Source organism: Adiantum capillus-veneris, chromosome 23 (genome assembly GCF_014529385.1).
Source record: "Adiantum capillus-veneris isolate H3 chromosome 23, ASM1452938v2, whole genome shotgun sequence".
Lineage (NCBI taxonomy): Eukaryota > Viridiplantae > Streptophyta > Polypodiopsida > Polypodiales > Pteridaceae > Adiantum > Adiantum capillus-veneris.
Genome location: NC_140953.1, coordinates 73546677 through 73560801, shown reverse-complemented (window position 1 = coordinate 73560801; position 14125 = coordinate 73546677). Strand labels below are relative to the sequence as shown.

The 14125-nt window shown below is 44.8% G+C and overlaps 1 protein-coding gene and 2 pseudogenes across 1 annotated transcript; 2 read left to right on the top strand and 1 right to left on the bottom strand.

Annotated features, from left to right (window-relative positions):
- Window positions 1-1656: 1656 nt before the first annotated feature.
- Window positions 1657-4157, bottom strand: LOC147427979 (uncharacterized; annotated as a pseudogene).
- Window positions 4158-4903: 746 nt separating this feature from the next.
- Window positions 4904-6736, top strand: LOC147427978 (uncharacterized; annotated as a pseudogene).
- Window positions 6737-11092: 4356 nt separating this feature from the next.
- LOC147427977 (uncharacterized) lies at window positions 11093-13849 on the top strand. The gene has a single exon (XM_086496911.1). It carries the CDS (start codon window positions 11521-11523, stop codon window positions 13663-13665), a length of 2145 nt encoding a protein of 714 aa, XP_086353037.1. The 5' UTR covers window positions 11093-11520; the 3' UTR covers window positions 13666-13849.
- Window positions 13850-14125: the final 276 nt, after the last annotated feature.

The window sequence follows — 14125 nt, the reverse complement described above, 5'->3', positions numbered from 1 at the left end:
CTCATCGGAGAAGATTACACAGAAAAACAATAGAAAAAGTGAGGAATTTGGAAAATTGGATAGTGTCATCGCGTCAGGCACGGCCCAAAACCCCAGTCTACAATGTCTAAGTGCTCAAATCCGACCTCGGATGAGCAGTTTACAGCCAAAACAGGCTCCAAAAACCCCAAAAACACAGTTGCGGTTGTTCCTCCTCTTCTCTCCACGTTTTTTCTGGTCTTCTCTCTTGTTTTTCAGTTCCCACACTTAGCTTTGTTACTTGGGCACCCTTGGCCTTTTAGTTGACCTCAAACGGACCCCGAACAGGCCAAAAACTGACCTCGCAGTGCATAGTTGTCACCTTTTTTGCATCATCCGCACACCTGACACTCAGCTTTTTTCAATAATGCATCCTGCCGCCACAAGAAGTGGCCCCAAAATATGGTCCTCATGATGACCTTTCTGCATAATTATCACAAGAAAACATCCACGTCGTGTCCGTACTTATCCACGTGCAAGTACTGACCCCATTCGACCTCCTGACGCCACTAGATGCCATCTGACGCACCTGCTTACCTCATGTCGTCGGCCCGTGGATAGCTTCTTCGAGAATTTTTACGTGCTAGCAACTCCTCATTATTGTAGAAGAAACACAGTAGTACTGGTAACGATGAAAATCGATGCACTATGTACATGTTGTCCTACCTGTACACATGTGGGCCCCACGTAACCACTTAGCTCTGGAAAATGGGCAATCCTTTATTCGATGCACCATGCATGTGTATGTACATATGTGAAATCCCTTGCTCCAAAAAACTCCTGACAACCTCTCTTGAAATGCAGTGACTGCAAGATATGCCCAACGTGGGCAGGGCCAAGGAGCTCTGGTCGTTGTTCAGTGGACGTAGTGAGGATATCTCTCTAGACGGAGTCACATATGAGCAACAGCAATTAGAGGCCATCGAGCAGATCAACTCGATCTTTTAGGACAAGTGGCTAGGCCTTGTTCCTCAATGTCTCACCTACAACCGCCAGCTTATGATAGCCTACGCTCCTGCTCTCTTCCAGATGCAATCACATATGCTCTAGAATGTTTTCAGCTGATGCAGAGAGATGGAATCTCTCGAAATGCAATGTTATCTCAAGGAGTGCATTGATTGCAGTAGTGTCAAGTCAGTAAGGGAGAGATTTGTTTGCAACAGATGTAGAGAGAGGGCATCTCTCTTCAATAACAGATCTTGAGTTCAACTCTCGTCGGATAGATCTTTCAGGTCTCTTGGGATAGTTTCCTACGACTTAAAATCCTCTTCTTCTTTTTCTTCTTCTCTAAATGCAATCAAGTACACTTGCACCTTGAAGGCATATGGTATTGCACAAGATGCTGATATAGAGAAAAGAATTCATTTTGATATTGTTAGTCAATGGTTGTGCTTGGCACTACCTTGGTCAACATGTATGCCTAATGTGGTGCAGTCCATCATATTACAAAAAGTATACTTAAAGTAAGAGGTCAAGAGACTTCGCATACAAGCTCGTTCTACTCGTTTCGCCCACTAAGAGTTGGGAAGGCTCGTTGGGGTGGGTTGACGGATGGCACGTGGGCTTGCAGTGGAGGCAGGGTGGATTGTGGGTTGAGGTCAAGACAAGGGTTCAAGAGCCTTCGCCTACAGGCTCGTTCTACTCGTTTCGTCCACTAAGAGCAGGGAAGGCTCGTTGGGGTGGGTTGACGGACGGCACGTGGGCTTGCACTGGAGGCAGGGTGGTTTGTGGGATGAGGCCGATGCGAGGACCGCCCTGGGTGGGGGCACCTGGCTGCATAATCCTCTTCGACTTCCTTGGCTCTTTATTTTTCGACAGCAGGAGTTGGCTTGCATTCCTTTCTCCTTCGGAGATCAACATGTAAGCCTCTGTTTCAGGCATTTTGTTGGGTTTGGGAGGGGGTGTGGCTCCAGTGGTGGCAGGGGAGCCCCATTCGTGTGGCACTCTCAGATCCATGCTGTGGTTTGAAGATGGGATTCGCTCCTTAGCATCCAAGAGGTTCTTCTGGCCGCTCAGATCGAGAGGGTTTGTGCGTGGCAGCTGTGCATTTCAAATCAGTGAATTTCAAAAGACGACATTCTAGACAGGAAGCTCATGAAGCACTTTTTCTGCTTTATGAAGTGCACCACATTTGGCATACATGTCGACCAAGGCAGTGCCAAGCACAACGTTTTCTTTCAACAACCACTCACTAACAATATCATCATAACTTCTTTTGCCCATATCAGCATCTTGTGTACTACCACATGCCCTCAAGGTGCCACTTTACATGATTGAATTTGGAGAGATGCAGTCTCTCTACATCTGCTTAAAAAAGCTTTCTCTCTCTCTTCCTGACCTAACCTTGTAGCAATCAATGCACTGCTTGAAATAACATTACATCTAGAGAGAGACCCTCACTTCGCATTAGTTGAAAATAGGCTAGATCGTATGTGATTGCATCTAGAGAGACACCCTCACTTAATCCACTAAAAAACGACCAGAGCTCCTTGGCCCTGCCCAAGTTGGGCATATCCCCCAATCAGTGCATCTCAAGAGACGACATTTCAGACAGAAAGCTCCTCAAGCACTTCGTGTGCTTCATGAAGTGCACTACATATGGCATACATGTCGACCAAGGCAGTGTCAAGCACGACGTCCCATTCCATTGAGAATAGCCTAGAGCTCTTGAGCCCTGTCCAAGTTAGGCATATCCCGCAATTAGGCGACATTCACGACAGGAAGCTCTTAAAGTACTTTTTGTGATCGATGAAGTGCACCACATTAGGCATACATATCGATCAAGGTAGTTCCAAGCACAACCATTGACTAACAATATCAAGTGAATTCTTTTGTCCATATCAGCATCTTGTGCAATACCATATGCCTTCAAGGTCGACTCTGTAGATGAGCTCACCGATGAGTTTCGACTCTTTGTCATCCAAATGAGAGGCTGCAGGCTCTCACTGACTCCCCCACCAGGAACCAACGCCTAATTCTCATGGGCTCCCACCATGTCCTTGATGATGGTCGGACTCTCGCCCAACAACACATACTGATATCTCTCTCTCTCTCTCTCTCTCTCTCTCTCTCTCTCTCTCTCTCTCTCTCTCTCTCTCTCTCTCTCTCTCTCTCTCTCTCTCTCTCTCTCACACACACACACACACACACACACACACACACACACACACACACACACACACACGCACAGGCACAAGCACTCTACTATCACATGAGAGGTTGCAGCGCAGTTGGCCAGGTTAGCCATGGCGCTAGCAAATGAGGAGGCGATGAAAGGCAAGAAACACTCGCGCAGCTCATGCAAAGAAAACACATCATCTAGCTCTTCTATCTTCACCCCTTCTCCTTCAAAGCTCACTAGCAAACTTGATGGTGATGAAGATGATGATGGCTCTTGCATGCGCTTGCGTTGTTGACGTTGTTGCTTGATGCCTGCAACTCCATCTTCAACTGGTGCTTCTCGTTTCACTCTCTTCTTCTTCTTTGTCTCCACCTCTTTCTCTAGCATTGGAGCCACGACATTGACGGAAAAGTTCAGCAATGCGCACACCCCGCGCATCTTCAATGCCGCTCGATCATATGCCAAAGCTGCTTCCTCAGCAGTGTCAAAGGTCCCTAGCCAAACACGGGCCCCTTGCCTTGCAGAGTCTCGGATCTTGGCTGCATATTTTCCCCACGACCGACGCCGTACTCCTCAGTAATGCTTCTTGTTGGAGATCTTGGGAAGCTCTGTGGGTGTTAATGATGAGCTTGAAGGGGCAGAGCACAATGTAGAGGTAGCACCATTTTTTATGCCTTTCTTTGGAGGAGTTGTATTTTGCGGTGTTGATGATCTGGGTGCAAGGTGACTCTCCATCGATGCATCTTCATATTTTGGGGTGCGTGAAACCGGGCCTGTCTTGTTCACAGCTTCTTTAAGAATGCCATACACCATCATGTCATCTGAGTCATTTTCATTCAATGGCAAACCAGAGCTTGTGCCCAAGCATGATCTCAAGCAAGTTGGGGTGACTAGAACAATCTGTACGAGCAAACGAGAGTGGGTCGAGGGGCGGGACTCGGCGACACCCGTTTGAAGGATGTTTCTTACACACTACTACCTCTTCTTTTGCATCACAATCTTGTGCAATGTACGACATAAACCTCGTCTATGCGATGCATTCATCATCGATTAAACGACGTCTGTCAATTATTAGTCCCTCGCAAACCCCCCCTATGGCTAGTTAAGAGAGCCCTAAATTTTTGGGGGATCATGTTTACCTCGAGATTTGGGCTAGCCCCTCTCCACCGTTGATCACCTTACTCCACCCCACGTGCGGACTCGTTTCACTTACTATCATGTGGTCCCTCCCTCATATTGTTGCTGATGTAAATTAACTTTACCAAAACGGAAGAGCGTGAGCATCTTCCGAATTGAACTGTGCTTGTAATGAGTAATGTTGTATAGGTCATTTTCATGTGTAACAATCGGCTCTAGCAAGGTTCCCCATCAATAATTATTAAACGCTAGGGTAAATTGTAGTGTAACTAATCGCCTTCCAAGCCTGCAGCTTAGTTCTTAGGAAGCTTGACGTATTGAGAGAATGGCTGATCTGCTGAGCTTGTCCTTAGGATTATTATTATTATTGCTGACTCCTGCTATACTATTCGACGAGCTTATAATCACTGAAGCAGCGGCCGCAGCAGCGCACCAACACTCACAGCATAGTGACAGCTTGTCGAGCAACGTTAACTCCTTCATGCATCTCCTTGTTGGATTCAACTTCAACAACGGCCAGGTGAATCTTGGGATGTACACGCGCAGTCTCGAGGGTGGTGTGTTCTTGCCATTCCTCAGCTCTCCCGCCTTCAACGTTAACTCCTCCAATTCCATGAGAGTCCTAGCATGGAAAGGTTCAGCTCACCTTCTCTACATTGCCTTAGTGGCCCTTTATTATGTGACCACCAAATACGCGTCATGTATGAGAAGAAAGTCAAAGACATGAAGAGATCAGTTTCTCTCAATTGGAAGAAGACATCAGGGGAAATAGATAACATAATGTGCAATGGTAAACTCTCTGCCACAAGTGAAGAAATCTCAAGTGACATCGGTGATCTTTATGACTCCGACTCACTTGATGATCACGAGGAGGATAAAGTCTCGGTTGGAGAAGACAAGATGATCTTACAAAGCTATCATGGGCCCCTTGCAGGTGTCAATCTCTTTGTTAAAGGGGCACTTCCTCAATTGACAGATAATAGACATGTCGAAGAGAACGTTCACTATCAACAAGCATCAAAGCCTCTAGTGACGCTGGCGCAAGCGAGACACCTACATCAGATTCGGATCAAAGTACCACAATGCGGAGTCTCCTCTCCTGGAAAAGGAGAAAGCTGAATTTCCGATCGCGGACGTCAGCACGTGGAGAGCCGTTGTTGATCAAGGCATATGGAGAGGATGGTGTTGATGACATTGATCGCGATAGGCGCTTGTCAGGCTGCCCCATAGAGCCATGTTGTTCTCCTGTATGTAATATGCCTGGATCAATTATATCTGTTTTGATGGATGAGGTACCTTGAATAATGCAAAGCCAAGGCTAGTCTAATGTAAAAAATGCACAAAATATTTGCTAACTTAACCTAATTTATCACAAGAAGGTTTCGACATTTTCTTATGTAGGAAAATGGGCTCTTTCTCATTGTTTGCATGTACTGTTTAACATCATGAGCTTCCACTCAAGAGGCACCACATAACTAGCTAGTGCGCTTGGGGACCATCAGCCTGCCCACTAGGCCGGCAATCCTCTGCCCCCAACCGCACCTAACTAGGTATGCGGCGCCCTTGCTAATAGAAGCCCATGATGTTATGGTAGGTCACAATGTGAGAATTCTTAGAAATTTGTCCAAAAGCTCTTGTAAATGGAAATAAGTTTTTTTGTTTTTGTCAGAATGAGGAGAAAGCAATGCTTTCTTCAGTGATATCTGAATGCTTGGACTTTGGAGAGGAGCTTTTCACTATAGGAAGCTGGGAACATAAAGATTTGGTGAGTAGGGATGGTAACATGAAGCTCTCTACATCTGTATTTTTTGCCTCTATTGATCAGAGGAGTGAAAGAGCAACCGGCGAGAGTGCGTGCACGGCCCTTGTTGCAGTGATCACTGATTGGCTACACAAGAACCCAAATTGTATGCCCATCAAGGCCGAATATGACACCCTCATCCGAGAAGGATCTGCAGAGTGGCGGAAGCTATTTGATGTTGAGGACTACAGAAGCAAGTTTGTGGATGGCCACTTTGACCTTGAGACTGTCATAAACGCAAGAATACGACCACTAGCAGTGGATCATGAGCGTTCCTTCATTGGCTTTTTCCAACCTGAGGGGCTAGATGACACCTACAACAATTTCTTGCAAGGCACAAAGTCTTTTGAAGAGATTTGGGCAGCAATAGATCAACAGAGTGTAAGCTTGCAACCCAATGTGGGATTTCAGCTCTACATAGTGAGCTGGAATGATCATTTTTTCCTATTGAAGGTATGCAAAGAAGCTTACTACATTATTGACACACTGTGGGAGAGGCTTTATGAGCGATGTAATCAGGTATATGTTCTTCGCGTTGATAGCAAGACGAGCCTCTACCATGTGCCAAAAAAGGAGGCTTCAAAGGAGCTTGTTAAAGATAAGAAGGAGGTCTTCCCTAACAAAACAGAGGAAAACCAGTCGCCTCAAGCTCAAGATGATAATACACCCAAAGAGGCAAGTGATGAAGATAAGGGGGGGGGGGGGGGGGGGGGGGGGGGGGGGGGGGTAAGTATCTGCCCCTCGTTCTGCCTGTAGCGCTGCCGTGGAGAGCTACCGTGGAGAGCTCGCTGTTGTGTTTCCCACGAGTTACATTTCAAAGGATTTGCAACACTATTATAAAGGTGCCTCGCATGAGAGTAGGAGCAGTGTGCAGGCGTCGCTACGAGCCTCGCTGCTCCGCGTCGTTTAAGCAATGACAATTTTAAACGTCGATTATGCGATGACATCAAATTCAAGGCTTTGATTATGCAACGGCAGTGGTTGTTTATGCGACGGTCGATTTTTTTAAAAGAATATATCCTTGCTTATACGGCTGAAACCTTGTCCATGCGACGCATTCGTCATCAGTTAAATGACGCCCGTCAATTATTAGTCCCTCGCAAAACCCCCCTATGACTAGTAGTGGAATATAATCATGCACTAAGTGAGATGCTCAAAATAACTTACAGTTGGGTCGATGCCTTGGAAATCTTTGAGGAGATGTTTGCAACCTTAAGTCTGTATGCTGGAAAGCATGTTGTATGAGGACCTCTTTCACACGCTTGCTTTGTGCACACACTCACTTTAAACTCTTTAACTTGTCCCTTGAAAGCCTCCACGAAGTCATTGCATTGCCTCCTCTTTCTCCTCTTAGTTTACAGTAGAGCCCAACTTCCGATAGTTATTTGAGATGGTATCCGTGCTTGATCATCTGTAGTATAACCATTAAAAATGCTAACAGAGTCAATGGTAGTGCTAGGTCTTTGAGAAGTAGTCATGGTGTGCACTAGAATACACAGAAAGGTTAGAGCAAATATGAAAAAGGGAAGAAGTTTTGAGAGGGAAGTAGAGCTACTCAAAGTCATATTTGGGCGGGAACATAGATACTAGATAGAGTCTTCAATGAAAGTTCTGAAATTCCTCCGTACAGAGTTAGTACGACTTATGGCATTTATGCCTTGAAAGCGTAAAATTGTGCAATTTGATGAGCAAAAATAATATTTTCTCCCTTTCTTCTAAAAGAGCTTGGCTCCAAAATGTCGATTTTCAACGTAACGTTAGCCTCTTCCTCATTGGTCGAGCGTCACTCTCTCTCTAGAATTGAAAGCCCCAAAAGTGAGTCCAACTTTCTCCTAATGCTATCACTTTTTTTCTAATGTTTAACTTATTGTCTTTTTGTCTTAATCCTATTTTTCTTTCTCTAATTTAACATACACATCTTTCACACATCAATTCACTTTAAGTTAACATTAAACATACAAGAAGTTTAATGTGTAGGTGTGATGTTTAATTTGACTTTGTCTCTCTCTACTTAAACATCTATTCAACATATATCATGAAATCTAAATTAATCTCTACTTTAACATTAATTTATCATTAATCATTAAATTTATGCTAATCTCTCTTTCTCCCTCTCTTTTCCTCTCTCCTTTTTATTTCTCTCTAATTACACACCAAGCAAACAAGCAAGTATCTACGAACTAATTATACACCTACAACAAACAATCAAACAAGCGAAGTGAGGTCAACCAAGAAAGCAAGAAGCACTTACGTCAAACATGAAAGAGGTACACAATCTTTGAATCTAACTTTTTTAATGTGTGTGTGTATTGTGTGTGTGTGTGTTTAAAACAAGGGGGGGGGGGGGATTTTGTAGAAGCTTACCTCTCGTGTTCCTCTAGCATTCGAGTCTTCTTGCGGTCCTCTTGTGTAGAGCCCTCTTGTGGTCCCCCCTCTCCTCTCCAACGATCGTTGAGTGATGGAGCGCTCCACCAAATATTGATTGTGCATGTGTGAAGGAGAGAGAGAGAGAGAGAGAGAGAGAGAGAGAGAGAGAGAGAGAGGGAGAGAGAGAGAGAGAGACAGAGGGGTGTGATCTTTGAGAGGGAGAGAAGGAGAGAATACAGGTGCAGGTGTGATGGCGATAAGAGTAGAAGAGCAAGGTATTAGGAGTAGAAGAACAAGGTATGCTGCAGAGAGAATACGATTGCAGGTGTGACGGCGGTAGGAGTAGAAGAGCAAGGTATGCTGCAAAAAACACGGCATGCCGTGCTCTCTTCCTTTTTGAAATATATGTAGTAGTATACACAGTAATATATGCAGTAACATATACAATAATATTTGCGGCAATATACGTGGTAATATTTAATTTACAAAGTCAATTCTTTTTGCTTTTCTCTCTCTCCTTTGGCCACCCCATTTTGCTCTCTCTCTCTCTCTCTCTCTCTCTCTCTCTCTCTCTCTCTACAAAATGCGGTCAAGGGCCACGGTAAACGCTTTGCAAGTTTTATAGTGGTTTACCACTTCATCATGAGTCAGATCCTATTTGTTGGTCTTGTCATCCGGCTTGTTGGCACACTCAAAAGGCTTAACATCCCTGATGACATGCCTCCAGGTAGATTTGACCACCGGATGGCAGACCACTTTTGCCTCGGGGCAGTCCCTAGCATAGTGACCAATCCTATGACATTTGTAGCAGACATTGGGAAATGAGGCAAACGTCAGCTCTTGCCGAAGGGCGCCAAATCCACCCATATTAAGATCTAGATATTTGGAGATGGGCATGCTCGTGTTCCACAATATGCATACCTTTACATCCAAGCTTGGTTTATAACCTTAAATTGTAATACATTTATCTATAGAATAATTTGCATAAAGTGCTCCCAAGATATTTGGAAAGGTTTGAGATTTTAAATGGATTATTCGACAATTTTTTATGTGCAAACAATACTTACAATGACCAAAGGCCAGCCTAAAACAAATGCAGGGTAGAACCCACAACACTTGGACACTCCCACTTTAAGTACAAACTTCAAGTATTGCTAGGGCCCCTTCGTAGGACATCATGGAGTGAAAGGCGGGGTGGCTTGGATAAAATGTCAAAATCCCATTCGTTAGATTGCATGCTCCATACTTTTTGCCGATTGTCCTTTTACAACCCAAGACGTGTATCCAATTTTTGGGCCTCTATTTTCTTACACGACCGATCAAAAAAATGATGTCTCTTTTTTTTATAGCATTCCAAATGTAAAAGTGCCACTATTGCCTCCTACCCAACAATAGAGGCTCCCATTTGAGCTCTGAAACACCTTATTAGCTGCTTCATAGGACGAGCACGATTCACTTCCTTTTCACTCTTTTCATTGTCCTTAAGTTGGGGGGTTTACCCTAGCTTTATGCAAGGGCATTCAAAGCAAAGTTAAAGACCAGCTTATACATGCACATTGGTAACCATGTGCTACATATGCACCTTTCAAAAGCAAAAAGGATACCATTACACAATATATGCCATTGAAAGCGAAGTAGGGGGGCTTAGATTTTGTTTTGCTAAAAAAGTTAAGCACTTAGAAGCACTGTTTTGCAAGTGGTCATAGCTTACGACTCCTGATTTTGATAGAAAGTGCGCGATGGAGCCTCATCTATAAGTGACACGGGGTGTAAGTGAAGGAATAGACAACTATGAGCGTATATGGGGGGCGAGGAAGATCCAATTGAGATGCAAAGGGGAAGGATGGATAATGTCCCATGCAATTATTAGGAAATGATAGAATAAATCGACCTATAGTGTGGTCAAAGTTTTGGAACTTCCATTGACGAGAAACCAGAGTGATATTGTTCTTTGAAAACTCGAAGAATGCTTGGGAGTGTATTTATTTCCAAAGGTTGGGGGGCATGTAGGAGGGGCGGGCACTGGATCCAAGGACTGACAGGGAGCAGTACCCGAATCTGGAACTCAAAGAACGGAGGCCTTTGAAGCTCATGACAAAAAGTATGCACGATGCACAAAAGAGAAGTGTCCGGACAAAATGTCCCCCGTGAATGTGAAAACAGGTTGTCCTCTGCAAGCAACCAACGTCAATCTCTCTCTCTCTCTCTCACACACACATACACTATCACACACAGAGGCCCGCGCGCGCACAAAACGTCTTGGGCGGTAAGGCCACGTTAATGGATCAAAGTTATCGTCAAACTGGTTCTTGACCAGCTCGCTCTAGGTTACACTCTCTGACTCTCTCTCTCTCTCTCTCTCTCTCTCTCACACACACACACATACACACACACAAACAACTCTCTCTCTCTCTCTCTCTCTCTCTCTCTCTCTCTCTCTCATACACACACAAAACACAAGTACACGCAAATCAGCAGGCCTCATTCTAGCACGTCTAGAGCTCAAGGCCCCGCCTTGGCACTACGCTAAAAATTCTCCCTTGCTCTCTCTGAGTCTGACTACAGTATGTCGCAGCTATCGTATCACTATAAACATGACCCCTAGTCCTACTGTGCTTGCAGTCCTTGAGACAAGCTACTCAATAAAGCCTTGAGTTGAAACAAGCGCAATAAAAAAAAGAAGTCCCTTCAAACACATTCATATACATGCAGAAGCGCCTCCATGGGACGTATACAAATATTATAAACTAATGCAAAGCGCTGTCCTTCGTCTCGAGCTTCTTCAGAGACTAGGGAGTGTAGTAGAGAGGAGAGGACGCAGAGGAGAGGGGCGCAAGGCTTTTTGCTGTCTGGCTTTCTGGCTTTCCAAGCTGGGTTTAGAGGGGGGCGCCTGCAGAAGCTTGCCTTTTAAGTTTTAACCAGAGAGAGAGAGAGAGAGAGAGAGAGAGAGAGAGCAGACTATTATCTTTGTAAGCTGCTTTCTATATTCCTGCTTCTCTGTGTAGCTTAATCCGCCCATTATTTTATTGGGTTCTCTCTCACAAGCACACACACTCACACTCTCTTTCTAATCACCATGGAATCCTCCACCGTACCCTTGCTACAGCAAGCCTTTCCATGCTGGGCTTCTCATAGCATGCTTGCTGACAACTTGAGCATGGTGCACCATATTCCCCAATATGCAGGAGACTTGCCCTATATGGCAAGCAGCACTACTTCATTCCTGTCTAATATATATGCAGGAGAGGAAGCTAATTATTATATAAGTAAGCAGCTTGCAGGGCTGCGCCAAGCCAGGGGAATAGAAGGAGAAGCTGCTGAAGAGGACCAATTAGAAGGAGGAGAAGAAGAAGTAGCAGCAGCTACAGAGACAGCAGTTTGTAATGGTAGAGGCAATTGTGGTTTAGGATATGCTTCTTCTCCAGCTGCTGCAGAAGCTGCCCTTCCTCTCCCTTTAGCAGCTCCTTGCGGCAGTCTGCAAGTACCCTTGAGCTCCCACTTTTCAATAAATAATGGCCTCTTTAGCTCCTGCATGCGCCCATGCCTCCCCTCAGATGAGAACCATATCACATCAGCACTCCCAATCCGAGCTGCAGATGCGTCTCTCCCTCACATGCACTCACATGAGCTCAAATATACTTGCAGCCCTAGCTTCAGTACCCACTGCTACTCTACCCTTAGTGGGAACAGTCGCAGCTGCCCTAGATCCCCACCTTCTCCAGCAGCTACATCTGCTTTCAGCACCAGCATCACATCACCCCAAGAGAATATAGTGCATCTTCCTTATATAATTAACAACAGTATCTACCTTGATCCCATCCTTTGCTTAGAAAATAGTTTCTCCCCACTTGCCCCCAATGTGATGATCCAACCACACCCAGCTGCTGATCCCCCCCCTGCTGCTACTTGTCCTCCTCCTGATTTCCATGTACCCTCTTTTAGCTCATCATTATGTGTGCCAGAAATGATTGGTGCAGCTGGCCATCAGCAGCTTGCTCAATATACAGAGAACCTCCTTGCTTCACATAGAAACCCTGTGGACAATACCCTTGCCCAGCTCTCTTCCCATAGCTGTGCACCATATAAGCGATATAAAGCTTCCTTTCCCTGTGCAACAAGTATTGGCCTTAGCTCCCTTCCTCCATCGCTTAATACCAGTGACCTTCTTGCCTTGAAAGAGCCCATCTCAACAGCTAATTTCTTACACTATTCTACACCTAAAGCCATAAGCCCGCCTCCTCAAGGTCATCATGAGCGCAATCAGATCAATGCAAGCAAAGGCACAATTCATGGGCAGCTCAATGTAATTGCAGAAGGTAAGTGGGGTAATACTGGAGTACATCTAGGCACTCCCAGAGCTGATTATTCCAGCCTTAATATGTTCCCAACCTTAGAAACTGATCCATGCCAACAACCTTTAGTGGCTCACAACAATGAGCAAACCAGGCTTGTAGTCAACAGCTCAAGGTTATATGATCAGAAAGAGGATCATCATGCTCTATTCAATCAATCTTTTTCACAAGAGTTTCCAACTCCTTTCCAAGAAAGAGCTGTGGCAGACACTACAGCCATTTGCGTCGAACAAACAGGCGCAACTCTCGGCATTGTGCCGCAGGCACTGCATGAAAGTGAGCGAGCATCAAGTTCCGGCAGCACTAAATTGTGTGGCAGCAATGGAGGAGATCAAGATGGCATAGGAGATGGTCAACACAGCTATGGCATTATGAATTATGCAAGTTCTAGTCCAAATGCAGGTAGTCCAGTCGATATATATCCCATCTCAGCATCCAACCAATGCAATGAAGCAGAGAACAACCGCTTGAGCGCTAAGCCCGGTGAGAAATCAAATGCCAAGTTGCAGCGGAATAAGGTGTCCGTGCATCCGCAGGGAGTTGCGGCACGGAGAAGGAGGCACAGGATAAGCAACAAGTTCAAAATTTTGCAGACACTGGTGCCAGGGGGGACAAAGATGGACACAGCCTCTATGCTAGATGAAGCCATAGAGTATATCAAGTACTTGAGGCATCAGATATGGCTACACCAACTCTTGGAAGTGAGTCAAATGATCAATTCAGGAGAGGGGGACCGTCCCATAAATAGTAGCCATAGCCAATTGCCTCCACCCGCTCCCACTTGTACTAATTCTACCATTGATTTTCCTGCTGCCACCATCCCCCCTTGTAGCAATAGCTTCTTTTGGCCCAATGCCTTCAATATTTAAATCCAATCATTTATTACTTTTGCGATGACTGAGGTTTTTGGCAATCTCTTTGACTATTCTTTTGGGAGGGTAAATATCAGTGATCTTGGCAGTAGTGTGCCTCCCTTAAACTTCACTATGTTTGCCTAGCCTTATGTAATATACATCACTTCCCTTCAATGTACATGGAACACCTGCATGTGAGTATTCCCTAGCTTTTCTCTTTTCTACATGCACCCACCCACAAATATATACTACTTCTGGCTTCTACAATTTGCACAATATCATAACAAAGAATCATACCTTTTGAATTATACACCCCTAGGAAGTTAATAATCCTAGCATAGAGTTCAATAAATAGAATTCATAGCAAAGAATCATAGCTTTTGAATTATCTACCCAAAGAAAGTTAATAATCCTAGCATCTATATACCTACTATTAAGCATATGTTTTGAAAGCTAGCAGTGAATTTGGCCAAAT